This window comes from Arvicola amphibius, chromosome 4 (assembly GCF_903992535.2).
Source record: "Arvicola amphibius chromosome 4, mArvAmp1.2, whole genome shotgun sequence".
Taxonomy (NCBI): domain Eukaryota; kingdom Metazoa; phylum Chordata; class Mammalia; order Rodentia; family Cricetidae; genus Arvicola; species Arvicola amphibius.
In genome coordinates, this window is record NC_052050.1 from 27,085,027 (window position 1) to 27,099,517 (window position 14,491).

The 14,491-nt window shown below is 54.2% G+C and overlaps 1 protein-coding gene across 29 annotated transcripts in view; it reads left to right on the plus strand.

The window, feature by feature from the left end:
* Cacna1g (calcium voltage-gated channel subunit alpha1 G) overlaps positions 1-14,491 on the plus strand; it is a 64,302-nt gene that overhangs the window by 43,944 nt on the left and 5,867 nt on the right. For 8 of the 29 annotated variants that reach the window (XM_038324878.1, XM_038324881.1, XM_038324888.1 and 5 more), the window contains 11 exons: positions 369-495; positions 2,008-2,133; positions 3,003-3,092; positions 3,533-3,746; positions 10,546-10,697; positions 11,377-11,486; positions 12,151-12,284; positions 12,542-12,612; positions 12,749-12,827; positions 12,926-13,047; positions 13,506-13,859. In XM_038324878.1, the coding sequence (XP_038180806.1) occupies positions 369-495; positions 2,008-2,133; positions 3,003-3,092; positions 3,533-3,746; positions 10,546-10,697; positions 11,377-11,486; positions 12,151-12,284; positions 12,542-12,612; positions 12,749-12,827; positions 12,926-13,047; positions 13,506-13,859 (1,579 nt within the window). Of the gene's footprint in view, positions 1-368; positions 496-2,007; positions 2,134-3,002; positions 3,093-3,532; positions 3,747-5,810; positions 5,865-10,545; positions 10,698-11,376; positions 11,487-12,150; positions 12,285-12,541; positions 12,613-12,748; positions 12,828-12,925; positions 13,048-13,505; positions 13,860-14,491 lie in introns of all 29 variants that reach the window. The other 21 variants (XM_038324877.1, XM_038324880.1, XM_038324887.1 and 18 more) reach the window with 11 other exon arrangements.

The following is a 14,491-nucleotide window of genomic DNA, read 5'->3' on the forward strand; positions in this document are numbered from 1 at the left end:
CCCATCATCTCCTCTCCCCTGTACCTCCCTGCATGCCCCTACTACAGGCTCCTGGTTGTCATCACCCCCACCTAGTCACACTGCATCTCTGGGTATTGTCTCCCTCCTGTTGAGTCTTCTCCACTTCCAGCCTGATCAGGAAATACACTTGCTAGCCTGAGAGTGGAGGTGGAGCCATGGACGCTGTGGGTGCCTGTTTGGAGACTGCAGAGGGGGGAAGTCCTCGTGGTGGGGGCTCTGTGAAAAGGGGACTTTCACATGGCATGGCGGGAAGGCAGAGTGGATAGACAGCAAGCTAAGGTTAGGGTGGGAAGAGGGGTCCTAGCAGGGAGTGTTTAAGCATCCACCACCCCTCCTCTGTTCTCCAGGGTCATCAGCCGGGCCCAGGGGCTGAAGCTGGTGGTAGAGACGCTGATGTCCTCTCTCAAGCCCATCGGCAACATTGTGGTCATCTGCTGTGCCTTCTTCATCATTTTTGGCATTCTGGGGGTGCAGGTGTGCAGGGATGGGTGGCTTGGGGAGTCTGTCGGGAGAGCCTGGGGAGTTCCTCCTCTCCTGTTGGTCCTGGGTCATGCTACTGCTACCATTGTTTCAAATAAAAAATAAAGCATCCCATTTATTCTGTGGCCTAGGCTTCAGGCCCCTTTGCCTGATGGGAGTTTTACGGAAAACTGGGACCCCTTAGGGTGAACCCCCTCCAAAGGACCCAGTTTCACAGAAGCTTCAGGCCCATTGGTAACTGTAGCCTGTTGTCCCTACCCCCTGTGTCTTGATCACACATGTCGGTCTGCTCCAGGATCTCCCGCTTTCTTTGCTTCTCTGAGCAGGGTGGGCTGAGTGCCAGGTCTGGGGATCCAGGGCCCAGACAGCTGGGCCAGGTTAACCGAGTGCTGGCAGGCAGGCGGGTGTAGACCCTAGACAAGGCAGGAAGTGGGGGCTGCCTGAGAAACCTGGCTTCTGGCCCAGAGAAGGAACTTAGCTCTGAAGGAAAAAGAGCCATAGCAGCCTGCAGGGTTCAGCAGACACCTCAGGGAACTGGGGGAGCCCCTCAGCCCATCTTCATCTGCTAGTGTCCCCACTCCAGCTGCAGGGTAGACAGCTGACTGTTGGGCAGTGTGGGAAGTCCTGGGTGACTGCAGCTACTCTCCCCTCCCTTCTCCTTCTGCTTCTAGAATGCCCTCTGTGCTCTGGGGAGGGGCTGTTCCTTGATTTCCTAGAAATTCTCTAGCCCCAAGGACCAGGCTACATTTACCAAGGCTGTGCAGAGCCTCTCTAACCCACCCCCATCCCACATGTGGTCTGGGGCCCACCCCTTTCCCACTTCCCTTGGTTTGGGAGAGTGAGCCATTGTTGAATTCAATCCCATGGGTTTATGTTTGCCCTGAATGGTTCCCTCAGGCCCCTGATTCTCCTGTCTTTCAAATCCCTTCCCTAATACCCCAGCAGGCATGGCCTGGGCTATTCTGAAGCAAGAATAAGCTTTCTAGGCAGACCCAGATGTAAGACCTTTTCTGCTGCTATGGTCTTAGTGAGTGAGTGAAGGTCTCTGAGCCTCAGTTTTTCTCTCTCTAAAGTGGGGCTCATAACCTACGCACCTCATAGTTACTATGAGAGCTAAATGCCCTAGCTCAGCATGGCCCCTCAAACTTGAGCATCCATCAGAATCACCCAGGCTTCTTGTTAAAAGATTATGGAGCCCACTGTAGCATAGCTGATCCAATAAGTCTGGGTAGAGCATTGTTCTTGGGTGACTTTGGACACCCCCCCCAATTCAGAGCACCACTGCTCTTGGTAGAAGGGTAATGGCTAACTCTCTCTTTCCACGTTGTCCTTCTTCCCTGGGAAAAGAAAGAGGGCACCTACAGGGGAGCTTCCTGTCAGGGTTTCTGACTGACCCCAGAGGTGAACAGTCCTGTCACTCAGGGCATGTTACATCCTTGGACTCAGAGCTATGGTAGGGTTGGGAGCCCCGGGCTCACTCTCTTTCTCCCACATGTGTGTGTCCAGCTCTTCAAGGGGAAGTTCTTCGTGTGTCAGGGTGAGGACACCAGGAACATCACCAACAAATCAGACTGTGCTGAGGCCAGTTACCGATGGGTCCGGCACAAGTACAACTTTGACAACCTGGGCCAGGTGAGTGATAGGTTTGGTATGAGGAGGATCCTGTGGGGAGGAGGACAGGACACATCCATCCTGAGCAATGTGTGCCAAGTCAGCCAGAGTGGGCAACCACAGAGTCTGGCCTTCAGCTGGCTCACTGCCACTGTGTCCCAGAGCTAGTGGACCGGCACACCCCAGTGAACAGACCACAAAGGCCTGTAGCTTGCCAAAGATGGAGGAATGGAGGCTCAGAGAAGGTAGGGGGCTGGCCCAGGGTCGCAGGTCTCATGGTAGAGCAGAGAACACATGTGAGGTTGAGAGCAAGTTAAATTTGATATGAACCCTGGCACCATCTTGGTCAGCTTTGGGCAGCTGACCTATGGAGACCTCCAATTTCCCATCTGGAAAAGAGTTCACCCTGCTGTTTTCTTGGGATTTGTAATGTATAATTTATGAAATGTGTGTTTGCTTGCCTCGTCAGGGTTTATTTTTTCAGAAGATCCCTTTTCCTCCCCATTCATGGAAACAGATACATAGACAGTGACGTAGACAGGCTGGGGCAGCCCAGGGTGGTACATTTGCCTACCATTCTTGGGAACGTGGGTTTGATTCCTATTACTGCACAAAAAGAAAATGAAGTGGCTGGTTCTTCCTGATTTGTTTTGGTTTCCAGACTCTGAGGGCCTTAGGAGCCTCCACTTTAGATGAGGCCAGAGACTTAGTTATCTCTCATAGCTTCTGACCAACCATGGGACCCAGGACAGAGTGTTCTCCTGGGACTTGGAAAAGGGATCCCAAGATATTTCCAGGAGGTGCTTTGGTGGTCTGTGGTGGGTAGTCTGGCCACACATTCTAGGTTTCAAACAGTCTGTCATTTCCTCTCCTATCCCTCCATCCAACAGGCTCTGATGTCTCTGTTTGTGCTGGCCTCCAAGGATGGTTGGGTTGACATCATGTATGATGGGCTGGATGCTGTGGGTGTGGACCAGCAGGTAAGGTGGGGATGAGAAAGACCGTTTCTGGGTTCAGGTCATTCAGCCTGGGCTGGTTGCCAAGGGTAACCAGGCGAACATGGGTCAGAATAACATGCTGCAGCTTACTGCGGGGCTGCATCTGTGAGCCTACAATAAGTTTAATTTTTTTTTTCCAAATGATGGCCGAAGAGTTAAAAATTGGTAAATTTGGCATGAGAAGCCTGAAGGTCTGAGAACATGGGGCTCCCATTCCCTCAGGCCAGGAGTCAGCAGGAACAAAGAAACAGCTACTAGCTAGAGAATAGCCATCCTTGCCTGGTGCCAGCTCACACCAGCCATTCACCTGTCAGATCCCTGAAGCTATTTAACTCTGTACAAGTCCAGCCAAGGTGGGCAGCGCCTGAGATGGCCTCCCCGTCAGGCTGAGGTGACCACATAGCCTTCCTGCTCCCCACCAGCCCATTATGAACCACAACCCCTGGATGCTGCTGTACTTCATCTCGTTTCTGCTCATCGTGGCCTTCTTTGTCCTGAACATGTTTGTGGGAGTGGTGGTGGAGAACTTTCACAAGTGTCGGCAGCACCAGGAGGAGGAGGAGGCACGGCGCCGGGAGGAGAAGCGGCTCCGGAGGCTGGAGAAAAAGAGAAGGAGTAAGGAGAAGCAGATGGCCGGTCGGTAGTCTTTCCACGTCTCTCTGGGTCATGCTTGACCTTGGCCTTGCGACTGCAGGGGTTTGGGAGCTGGGGTCGGGGGCTGGGAGAAGTGTTCCTGCCCCCCTCCTCATCTCCTTTCCCCGACAGCATGTCCGCCTTTAGAGCCTGCATGAAGCAGACCCGGGTCAGCTCCATGGGGAAGGAGCTGTCCCCCCTGGAGGCTCCCTCGGTCTCAGCCTCATACTCCCCGGAGGATGCCAGGGAGAAATTGACACTCAGCATCTCAGTTGTCTCTCAGAGGAAGGACATCCCCCTGACCTGACATTACACCTCCCTGTAGTGGTGTCCAGTGACCTAGGGATTAGCATAGGTGTCGACTCAGATCAACACAGGCTTGCCCGGAAAGTGTTCTAACCCCTGTACTTTCTCAGAGTCCTAGAGTCCTAGCTGCTCAGCCAGGGCTCAAGTGAACCTGCAAAAAGCTGATGGTTGAGAATGAACTTTAGAACCATAGCCTTTTCCTTTTCTCCAACAAAAAATGCCTGGCTCCTTGATGGTTGGTAGTTTTCTTGCCAAAGAAGAAAGAAAAGAAAAGCCAGGCGTGGTAGCACAAGTCTGTGATCAGAACACCCAGGAAGCAGAGACAGAAGGATCACAGGTTCAAAACTAGTCTGGGCTCCACAGTGAGTTTAAGGCCAGCTTGGGCTAAACAGTGAAACCCTGTCTCAAAAAGTCAAACAAAGAAAGGAAGGGTGAGAAGGAGAAAATCAAAGGACAGGAAAAGAGGCTTCTCTCGTATCTGGAAAGATTTAAACTCATAGGAAAGCTAAATGACCACTCTTTGGCCCAAGACCACCTCCAGGCCCTGACCTGTGCTCCCAGCATCTCTTGCACGGGGCAGGTGAGGCTTCATGCCTCTCACCTTCAAGCTTTGCCGTGGACGGGCTGAGACACATGGGAAAGATACACAGAGTTGGGAAGGGAGGTGAGCAGCTCTGTAGCTGCTTTGTTTCCGGCGTGTGTGCAGGTGTGTGTGCACCTGGCTCCCATTCGGGGCTCCTGTCTGTCTGGTGCTCTGTCATCTCGATGCCTCTCAGTCACAGCCCACGTCCTTCCACGTGTCTCTGTGTGTGGGTTTCAAAGCCTTTGTGTGTCTCCCTGTGTCTCTCCCTGTTTGGTCTGTGGGTTTCCCTCTCCTCCACCCGCTCACAAACCGTCTGCCTTCCGCCGATCAGATGTGTGCCGCGCTCTGAGTTTCCCTTTGGTGTGTGGAAATGTGAGTACCACCAAATAAATGAGTCAGGGGCTCAGTACCTCTGCCCGCTTGTGCCCTCAGCTGCATCTCCTGCTGCCTGCGGCAGGTGCTTGGAGGAAGGGGAGAGTGCCGAGTTACAGGAAAGGATGAGTGGGATGGAGCCAGAGATGCTCCAGGAGGATGTGGAGGGGGACTCTGGCCTCCAGGTGGCCATGAGCAGGTGCAGCTCCCTTTCTCTCACATCCACCTATCACCCTTCAGAGGCCCCCCTCTACCCAGCTCTGGGTTGGGGTCTGGCCTTGGCTTTCCTGTAGATTCTAGAGCTGAGCAGGTACCCTGTCCCAGGGCCACGCTCCCACTTCTGCTCCACCCAATGCACACCCCTTGCAGTGAGATGCCTCAACACGGCCTCTGCAGATGGATTGTTTTGGCAGGAGGCACTATGGCCCCTGCCTGACCAGCTGTCTCCACTTCTGGGGTCTGTAGCTGTTCAGGTACAGCTGAGACCACAGCGGGGGTGGGAGTGGACACGTCTGTTCTGATGGTAATCTGCCTGCTCCCTTCCAGTACCTTCCCACCCCTGCCACCCTGGAGAGTCGGATAAAACATTTGTCCTCTTCATGTGCCTGAGTCTGGGGTTGGGCAGTCAGAAGCGATGGCTATTGCTCAGTAGACCCTATTTGTAGGCAGAATGAGGGTTGGAGCTGAGGGGGAGTGGGCTGCCGAGGGCCCTGCCCAGCGCACCTGGTCCAGCACACCTGGTCCAGCGCACCTGGCCCAGCGCACCTGGTCCGGTCAATGACCAATGTCGTGTTTCGTTCTTTTAGATCTAATGTTGGACGATGTAATTGCTTCCGGCAGCTCAGCCAGCGCTGCGTCAGGTACTGCGTCTGGGGTGTGGGTTCATGCGTGTGGGGACGTGCTCTTTGCTCCCTCTCCGTGGCTCATTGATTCTATCCTCTAGGGGTGAAGGGCTGAGGGTCCTTGGGGCCCCCAAGAGGGCAGAGTCCGAAGCGTCGGGTCTGCGTCGTCATCCACCACCCCATTCCCCCCACCCCAGGCCCATGCTAAGCTGGATGGAAGTGAGGTGGGCCTGGCCCCCTCTGGCTTCACAGTTCTTGGAGGGTCCGGGTCTTCTGAAGAGGCCCCGGGATTCTGTACCACCTCCCTGTTCTCCTGTCCTCAACCTTTTGATTATTAAGCTGCAAATCTCTCTGCCTTCTCTTGTCTGAAGGGGAGTCTTTGATCCAAGGAAGAGGATGAGAGGAACAGGGAGGGGAAGGATTTGTTTTAAAAAAATGTCGCAATGAATAATTGAACCAACTCATTAATAGTCAAGTAATCACAGTGGCCACATCGTCGCTATAAACACCAGGAACTGGGAGCTGAAAGAGTGCCTTAGCTACAAGCTTCTCCCCCAAAAGCCAGAGGTTTGAGAACAAGTTGAGTCCCTACCTCCAAAAGCTGTGTGTGTCTCTGGGAAGACTCCCCAGTGCCTGCCCCTCACCCTGTGCCCGACTCTGTCTCTTAATCCCCCCCGTATACTGGTCCCAGATGGAGGTTGGGAGGATCAGAGTCTATGGCAAGGGCTTTGGGCCTCATCACATCCCCTGACGTCTCCACCTGGTGGTTCCCAAGCTGTTTATCCCAGGATTCCCCTTCTGGCCTCCTCCCACAGATTCTGCAGTTTGGAAGACTGTCTGAAGTCGGGAGCACGTGGATAACGGCTTTTGTTTCACTATTTTTACTAATCAAAGGCACATTTAATTGCTGATCAGAGCTTCTGAGCTGCAGAAGGTCACACACCTAATGATGGTGAAGAGAACTGTTTTGCCGTTAAATTACTCTATGGGGTCTTCACATGAGCGAAAGTATGATTTCCTTTAAGCCTTGAGAAATTTTATTGAGAATGAAAGGTCCCCACATGGTTGCTTTCTCTGTTGCCGAGGGCTTGGGTTTTCAGCCTGGGAACCGCTGACGATATCATTCCTCAAGCGGGCACCATCCCCCGGGGGAATGGGCTGTGGGGCCTTCTGAGCCTCCGCAGGTCATCATCTCCCGTTGCTATGGTCCTGAGCTATGGTGTTTGACATTGGCTAGCGTCCCTCTGGGGGCTCAGGAGTCTCTGGCTGGTTTGTGCCTCTATTGCTAGGATCCCCGTGACTCCATGTTGAATTGTTTTCCGAATTTCTGATATGGTAGGGGATGTGGGGAAGGCAGGAGGAAGCGGTCTTCAGCTTAACTCTTCTGAGGTGTTGGGTAGCAGGTTGGTGTGGAAACTGAAGAATACACATGCTCACCTTTACCCTAAACACCATCCTATCACAGGGCTGGCCCACTGAGGCTCCACTCCCAGGGGACTGCCCCGTTAATCAGCATGTGTAGGCACACCTGTCGAAGCACACCATTCCTGCGCCACAGCACACACTGACATCCTGCCCTCCTATCCAGGAGCCCCGGCTTGCTCCAGCTGGCATGTGCATTGGTCTCTTGGGTTGTAGCAACAACCTAGACTCTGAATAGGGCCTCTTAACATCTTACATCCCTCTTCTCAGGGCCTGGGGTCCATCAGAGTCTAGACCAGAGCCTGCCAAACTTCAATATAAGACTTACATGGAGAAACAGGACAGGGCTTCCAGAGACGCACCCTAAAGGTCTCCTCCCACAGGGATCTTGGCCTTGAATTTCTAATAGACTCTCAGATGCTGGGGTGCTGGTATGCCAGCCTACCTACCACAATGACAAGGGTGAAGTCTCTAGCCTGGGATTTCTGGGGGTCCAACATATGAACCCATTTTCTGCTAAAATATCTTCACCCACCCTTCTGCTGAAGCCAGCAGAAAATATCACGTGCCCAGGGAAAGGTGAAAGGGAAAATTGGATTATGGAGACACTGGGCCTAAACAGACACTTAGATCTGAAAGGAGAGAGAGGGGGTTTCTGGGTGACAAGACCAGCCCTGTGAACCTTGGCCTCCAGCACCAGCTTCTACCTCAGCCACCTCTAGCCTCCATCCCCACTCATCCTCTCTTCTTCCCACCAGGCCAGGACCCACAGCAGCATGGCTTTTGTTGTGGGAGATAGGCCTATATCCCTACTAAAAGCCTATTTATCCCCTACCACTGTCCTTGGCAAGCCCGTCACCCTGGCTGTGCCTTGAGCTCCCCGTGACCTCTACTAACTCACTGTGCCCATTGCTGTCACTCACAGGCCCCTCCACTCTCCTCAAATGCCCCTGGACCTCCCTAGGGACCTGGTGCTCTTTTCCCGCTGTTTCACTCTGAGCCCAATTCCGCCCATGGCAGTTGATACCAGCCAGAGGCGGAGAGGTCAGGCTGGAGGCTGGGGTCTTGCTGTCTCATCCTGGTGCTGGGCCACCTATTCTCTGGGTCTCTCTGGACGGTAGAGGGAGGGGCTGCTGGAGGAGGACAGGCCACTCTAGTTGGCTCGATGCTCTTTTGACTTGTGTGCTAATGGAGGATTTCCTGGATGCCTGCTGATCACGGCTGGGGGCTCAGGTAGAAGGGTATTTAGGACCTGTGGCCATGAACAGATGTCCTGCCTCAGTCATTCCCTGTCCCCTAGCCCCCCCCTCCCGCCTAGTTGCTTGGAGGGTCCCTGGATGAATGCAGCCCCCCCCATACCACTCAGGCTCCTGAAGCAAGGCTGGAAGGCATGGATGTTAGTGATACCTCTATTTGGCCCTGGTGAGCTTGCAATAGTCAGGCTGGGGTACCAGAGGACAAGGGGACTTCTCCCTTCCAGCCTCCCCTCGACATTGTCTCGACTAATAATGGGGCTAATAAGGAGCCGCTTCTTTTAACCTAATTGTACTCAAACATTTTAGTTAATTCTCCATTCATATTTTAGCATAATGGGATCGGGTGTGCTCGGCATTTATGGAGATTAATGCAGAGAAAGAGTTCCGGCTGCTAAAGCAACATAGGGTGACTAGCGCCCTCTGGTTCTCATGGTACTGAAGGAAGGAAGGAAGGAAGAAAGAAAGAGGCCCTGGCTGGCCCAACCACCCTCCACTATCGGGTGTGGATGACCTGTGGTCTCATGGAGCCCCTGCCTCGGGCCTTTCCACTCCCTATACTCTTGGGTGTCAGGAGGGCCGCCAGAGCAAAGTCACACTTGACTGGCCCATCTCTGAAAACAAAGAGATGGGTTGATGTACCTCTGATGTGCACCTGGCCTTTTGGGGTCTGTGCCCCTATTGCCCCAGGTTATCCACACCTCAAGGCCGATGTGGAGTCGGGTCGAAAGGGCTTGCAGAGTGGTTCGCAAACCCAAACCTGCCACTTCTGGGCACGCTTCTTCCTTTGGCTTTTGGTGGGAACTCGCCCCCAAGCCACTCCCTGCCTCAGTTTAACTCTCTGTGAAGGAATCCTCTGCATGGGAAAAAGATAGTTGTATTTGAGCTGGCCTGGGCCCAAAGCTTTCTGCCACCCCTAAGCCAGCTGGTTACTGGCATGGGCCTCTGTAGGCCCCCCCCCCCCGCTGACTGGCTTCTGCCAAGACCTCCTAAGAGGGGAAGGGCTGTCTGGGACCTGAGGCGGGCCATGCTTTCCCAGGAGAGGGCTCTCTTCCCTCTGTGTGTCTTCCTGTGAGACCTATATGTTGGCACATTTCCAGATAGCCTGTCCCCACCTTGGCCTGGCCCTTACTTCAGCACCTGGGGGAGGGCCCTCTGAAATCTGCCCCCAGATTTCTCTGGCCTGCTCGACAGGATAACCCCCAACACTGTGACTTCTCTAAGGGGTCGGCTAATTACAAGAGTAACCCTGTGCCTGTGACAGATCTCAGACAGCGCTTCAGCCCAGCCTGCAGTGTCAGGCCACCCCAATACCCAGGGTAGACTGGGTACTGCCTCATTAGAAACTGGGTGAGTCTGTGGGTGGCACCCTCCCAGCTTGAGTCTGGGACAGAGCAGAGCCCTGGGCCTCCCCTTTACCCTCCCCACACGAGGCTGTGGGAAGTCTGAGCCATTGTCCTCTGGGGGCCCTGTGGTAGGTCAGCAGGCAGCCAAGATGTCCAATTTCCAATCTCTGGTCCTATCACAAATCCCAGATCCATGTAATCCCTTCGGCGGGCCCCAGAGGCTGAGCTTGGAGAAGGCATCGCAGCCTCGCTTCTGTGGCTAGAGCTCCCTCTGAGCCCGATTAGATGGGATCTTTCATCTTATCGATCCACCTTGCTACTGAACATGGAATCAAAGGTGTTATAAGGAACTGGCACAATTTAGAGGCTGCCCTAGGATAGGGGCTCACCCAGTATCTAATGTAGGGGAGGGGCTCTGCATGTCCCTATCCCATTCACCTCTGACTGCAGGCAGTAGAACAGATGCTTGACTGGGGACAGGCCAAAACAGCCTGTCTCCTGCAAAGGGCACCGCGGTGGCAGGGTGGGGGTGGGGGGCGCCATTGGGATGCTGGTGACATGGAATGTTTCAGCACTGGCGGTAGAGGCTGGCGGCAGGGAGGGGCTGTGGGTGGAGGGGTGTGGGGGGCAGGGCCTGATGTTTGTTCTACTCTCCTTCCTGCCCCCCCCCCCCACCAGAAGCCCAGAGCAAGCCTTACTACTCAGACTACTCACGCTTCCGGCTTCTAGTCCACCACCTGTGTACCAGCCATTACTTGGACCTCTTCATCACCGGTGTCATCGGGCTGAATGTGGTCACTATGGCCATGGAACATTACCAGCAGCCCCAGGTAAGAACAAGTGATGGGCCAGCAGCCTTGGAACCTCCCCAGATGAGGCAACAACCTGAATTCCATGTGCCCGGCACGTGTTGGAAACAGTGTGTGGGTCTTTGTACCTGCAGCAGTCTCCTTGGAGGCAGCTATACCCTTTGTTTTATAGATGAAGACACTGAGGCCCAGTGGTTAATTGTCTTGACCAAGATCACATAGCTAGGAAGTGGGGGACCAGTACATTTTTATCAAACATTTAGCATGTGTGGCTCTGGGCCTTGGACAGTGAAGAAGACAGATGGATGTTGGCCCTCAAGACTTAGATTCTAGTAAAGACTCAGCCCCCAAGCTCTTCTGTTTCCAGCCATCCCTCTCGTCTACCTTCTAGTCTTCAGTTTCCCCATCTGTACAAGTAGGAGGTTAAACTGATTAATATGCAAGCCTCTCTCCAGGCTTGACGCTCTGTGCCTTCCGGCATAGTCTCATGTGCTCCTCACCACCTCTCAAGGAGAGATTAAGCACCATGAATTGTCATGAGGTAGTAGTCAGTGGTCGGCTGTCATGGTAGGAGATGGGGAAAGAAGGCTTCCTTAGCTTCACCCTGCTTCCCCGCTTGGGGAGGTACAGTGATGGAGGGTGGGGCAGGCTTCAGTCTTGGCCCTAAGGAAACCCTGCACGTGGCCCCCGCTCCTGCCAGATCCTGGACGAGGCTCTGAAGATCTGCAATTACATCTTCACTGTCATCTTCGTCTTGGAGTCGGTTTTCAAACTTGTGGCCTTTGGCTTCCGCCGTTTCTTCCAGGACAGGTAACAGAGGAGAGGGGTCTGGTAGAGCTGAGAGGAAATAGAGGTGTGTCTCCTGGGGAAACACCCAGAAGGCTTTGAGCCTAAAGACCTTTCTTAACTCTGTGAGTCCAGCCGCCACCCTTGGACTGATAGTGATGGTGGTCACGGATCCAGGGCTTAAGGGATGGGAGGGAGGGATTCGGGGGTCTGACAAGGGAAGACGTAGAGGGTTTTGACTGCAAGAAATCACTGTGAGTTTGGAACCAGACTGCCTGGGTTGGTTTCGAATCCTGGTTCCTCTACTTAGTGACGGGTGAGTTCGGGCATTGCCCGAAACATGAACTGTCTCTCTCCATATCAGAGTTGTGGTATGGATATAAAGCTCTTAAAACAGTGCTCGGTGCAAAGTAAACATATCAATGCTGAAAACAAAGTCAGGTGAAGTCTCAACATGCTGGGAGACTGAGACTCGGGCTAGTAGTCTCAGCATGGTGGGAGGCTGAGACCAAAGGATTGCTGAGTTTGAGGTCAGTTTGAGCAACACCATGTGTGTGTGTGGGAAGGAGAGGTTAGATAATGATTCAAAAAGGAAAAGCACAGGTTCGCCTCTGTTCTGCTTTTCTGAGCCCCCACAGCACCCCTTACCCCTTCCCCCACTCATAGAGCTGCATTCCCGATGTTCCAGGTGGAACCAGCTGGACCTGGCTATTGTTCTCCTGTCCATCATGGGCATCACACTGGAGGAGATTGAAGTCAATGCTTCACTGCCCATCAACCCTACTATCATCCGTATCATGAGGGTGCTCCGCATCGCCCGAGGTAGGTCGGGCTTTCAGCGCTTGTGCCCGCCTTCCCACAGTAACCGGCTTGCAGGGGGAGATGGAAAGAGTCGGTTATGGGAATGGCTATGGGTTCCCAGGGGCTTTTTCCCCCAGCCCCCGCCATAGGGGTTTGTCCAGCACGAGTGGGTTGGGTATGGGTGGACCATCCCACCAGCTACAGCCCAGCCTGGCTCTCCCAGAGAAGTGATGGGAGACCCGGAGGGCGCCAGTTCTTGACACTGTCCTGTTCCTCAGTGCTGAAGCTGCTGAAGATGGCTGTGGGCATGCGGGCGCTGCTGGACACGGTGATGCAGGCCCTGCCCCAGGTAGCTGGGAGGTGGGGTGGGCAGAAGGGAAGGGTCCTCCTGGGGAGGAGGAGGTGCCCTCCGAAAGGGCAGGGGGCTCAGGGAAGCTGACTGGAGAGCCAGCAGCATCTTTTCCATTTCTTTTCCTCTTCTCCAGGTGGGGAACCTGGGACTTCTCTTCATGTTATTGTTTTTCATCTTTGCAGCTCTGGGTGTGGAGCTCTTTGGAGACCTGGGTGAGTTGAGATTGGGGATGGTGGAGGAGTCAGGGCTGGAGAGCAAGGGGGGAATCCTGGGAGTAAAATGGCTTCTCTCCTTTACCCTCTTCTCCCAGAGTGTGATGAGACACACCCCTGTGAGGGCTTGGGACGGCATGCCACCTTTAGGAACTTTGGTATGGCCTTTCTGACCCTCTTCCGAGTCTCTACTGGTGACAACTGGAATGGCATAATGAAGGTGAGAGCCCACACAGGGAGGTCACCCCAGTCTCTGACCTAAGGTTCTTTGAGAAGATGTATTAGTCATTAATAAAAGTGTGTTCCTGCCGGGCGGCGGTGGCACACGCCTTTAACCCTAGCAATCGGGAGGCAGAGGCGGGTGGATCTCTGTGAGTTTGAGACGAGCCTGATCTACAAGAGCTAGTTCCAGAGACATGCTCCAAAGCCACAGAGAAACCCTGTCTCAAAACAAAACAAAAAACAAGCAAAAAAAAAAAAAAACGTGTCCCCTTGGTGCACGTGGAAGGGCATTCTGGACTCTCTTCTGAGGACATCCTCTGACTCACTCGGACTTGCTCCGGTAGCGTCAAACACCCTTCCACCCAGGTCCTTCTCCCTCAGCACTCTGATTTTCCAGGACAGCTCCAGCTTCTGTCCTCCTCACCCTCACACCTCTGCCCCTGACACTTCCCACAGGACACCTTGCGGGACTGTGACCAGGAGTCCACCTGCTACAACACAGTCATCTCACCCATCTACTTCGTGTCCTTTGTGCTCACGGCCCAGTTCGTGCTGGTCAACGTGGTCATAGCTGTGCTGATGAAGCACCTGGAAGAAAGCAACAAAGAGGCCAAGGAGGAGGCGGAGCTGGAGGCGGAGCTGGAGCTGGAGATGAAGACACTCAGCCCGCAGCCCCACTCTCCGTTGGGCAGCCCCTTCCTCTGGCCTGGGGTGGACGGGGCCAACAGCCCTGGCAGCCCTAAGCCTGGGGCTCCGCACACCATGGCCCACATTGGAGCAGCCTCGGGCTTCTCCCTTGAGCACCCCACGGTGAGCGACGGTGCCCCTTCAAAAGGGCCATGGGGCAGGAGAGGGAAAGGGAGGGCAGGGCAAACAGCAGCTTAATGAGGGTACATAGGAGCCCGGCAGGCCCCAGGGCTTCTCCTCCATCCTCCCAACCCTCTTTCCTCGAGGTTGAGGGACTAGCTGCCACCTGCCCCTTCCTAGAATGGTTACCCATATTCACTGTATACGGCCACCCTCTAGCAAAGTGGTGGCTCCTCCAGCCTGGTGTGGCTTCCCATTCTAGGCTTGAAGCTCAAGGCTAAGTTCTCTGTTTCCTTTCTATTTCTTTTTTATCTTTACCTGATTGTCAAACCTCTTCCCTCCCCACTCTCTTACCTTCCTGACTCCCTTCCATCTCCCTATCCTTGCATCTTCTCTTCATCCTCCCCTGTGGACCCTGATCATCCTCATCCCCCACCTCTCCTTCCTCCTCCCCTATGCTCTTCTTTCTCACCTCTCTGTTGCTGTGTGTTGTGTATGTGTGTGTGCGCGCATGCGTTCATGTGTGCCTGTCACGTGGGTTCCACTTCCACTCGCTCCTTCTGCCCCTCTCTAATCCCCTGCCCCTGACACTTCTCACTGTTGCCCCTCTGATCCCTGCCCCTCTGGCTCTCCGG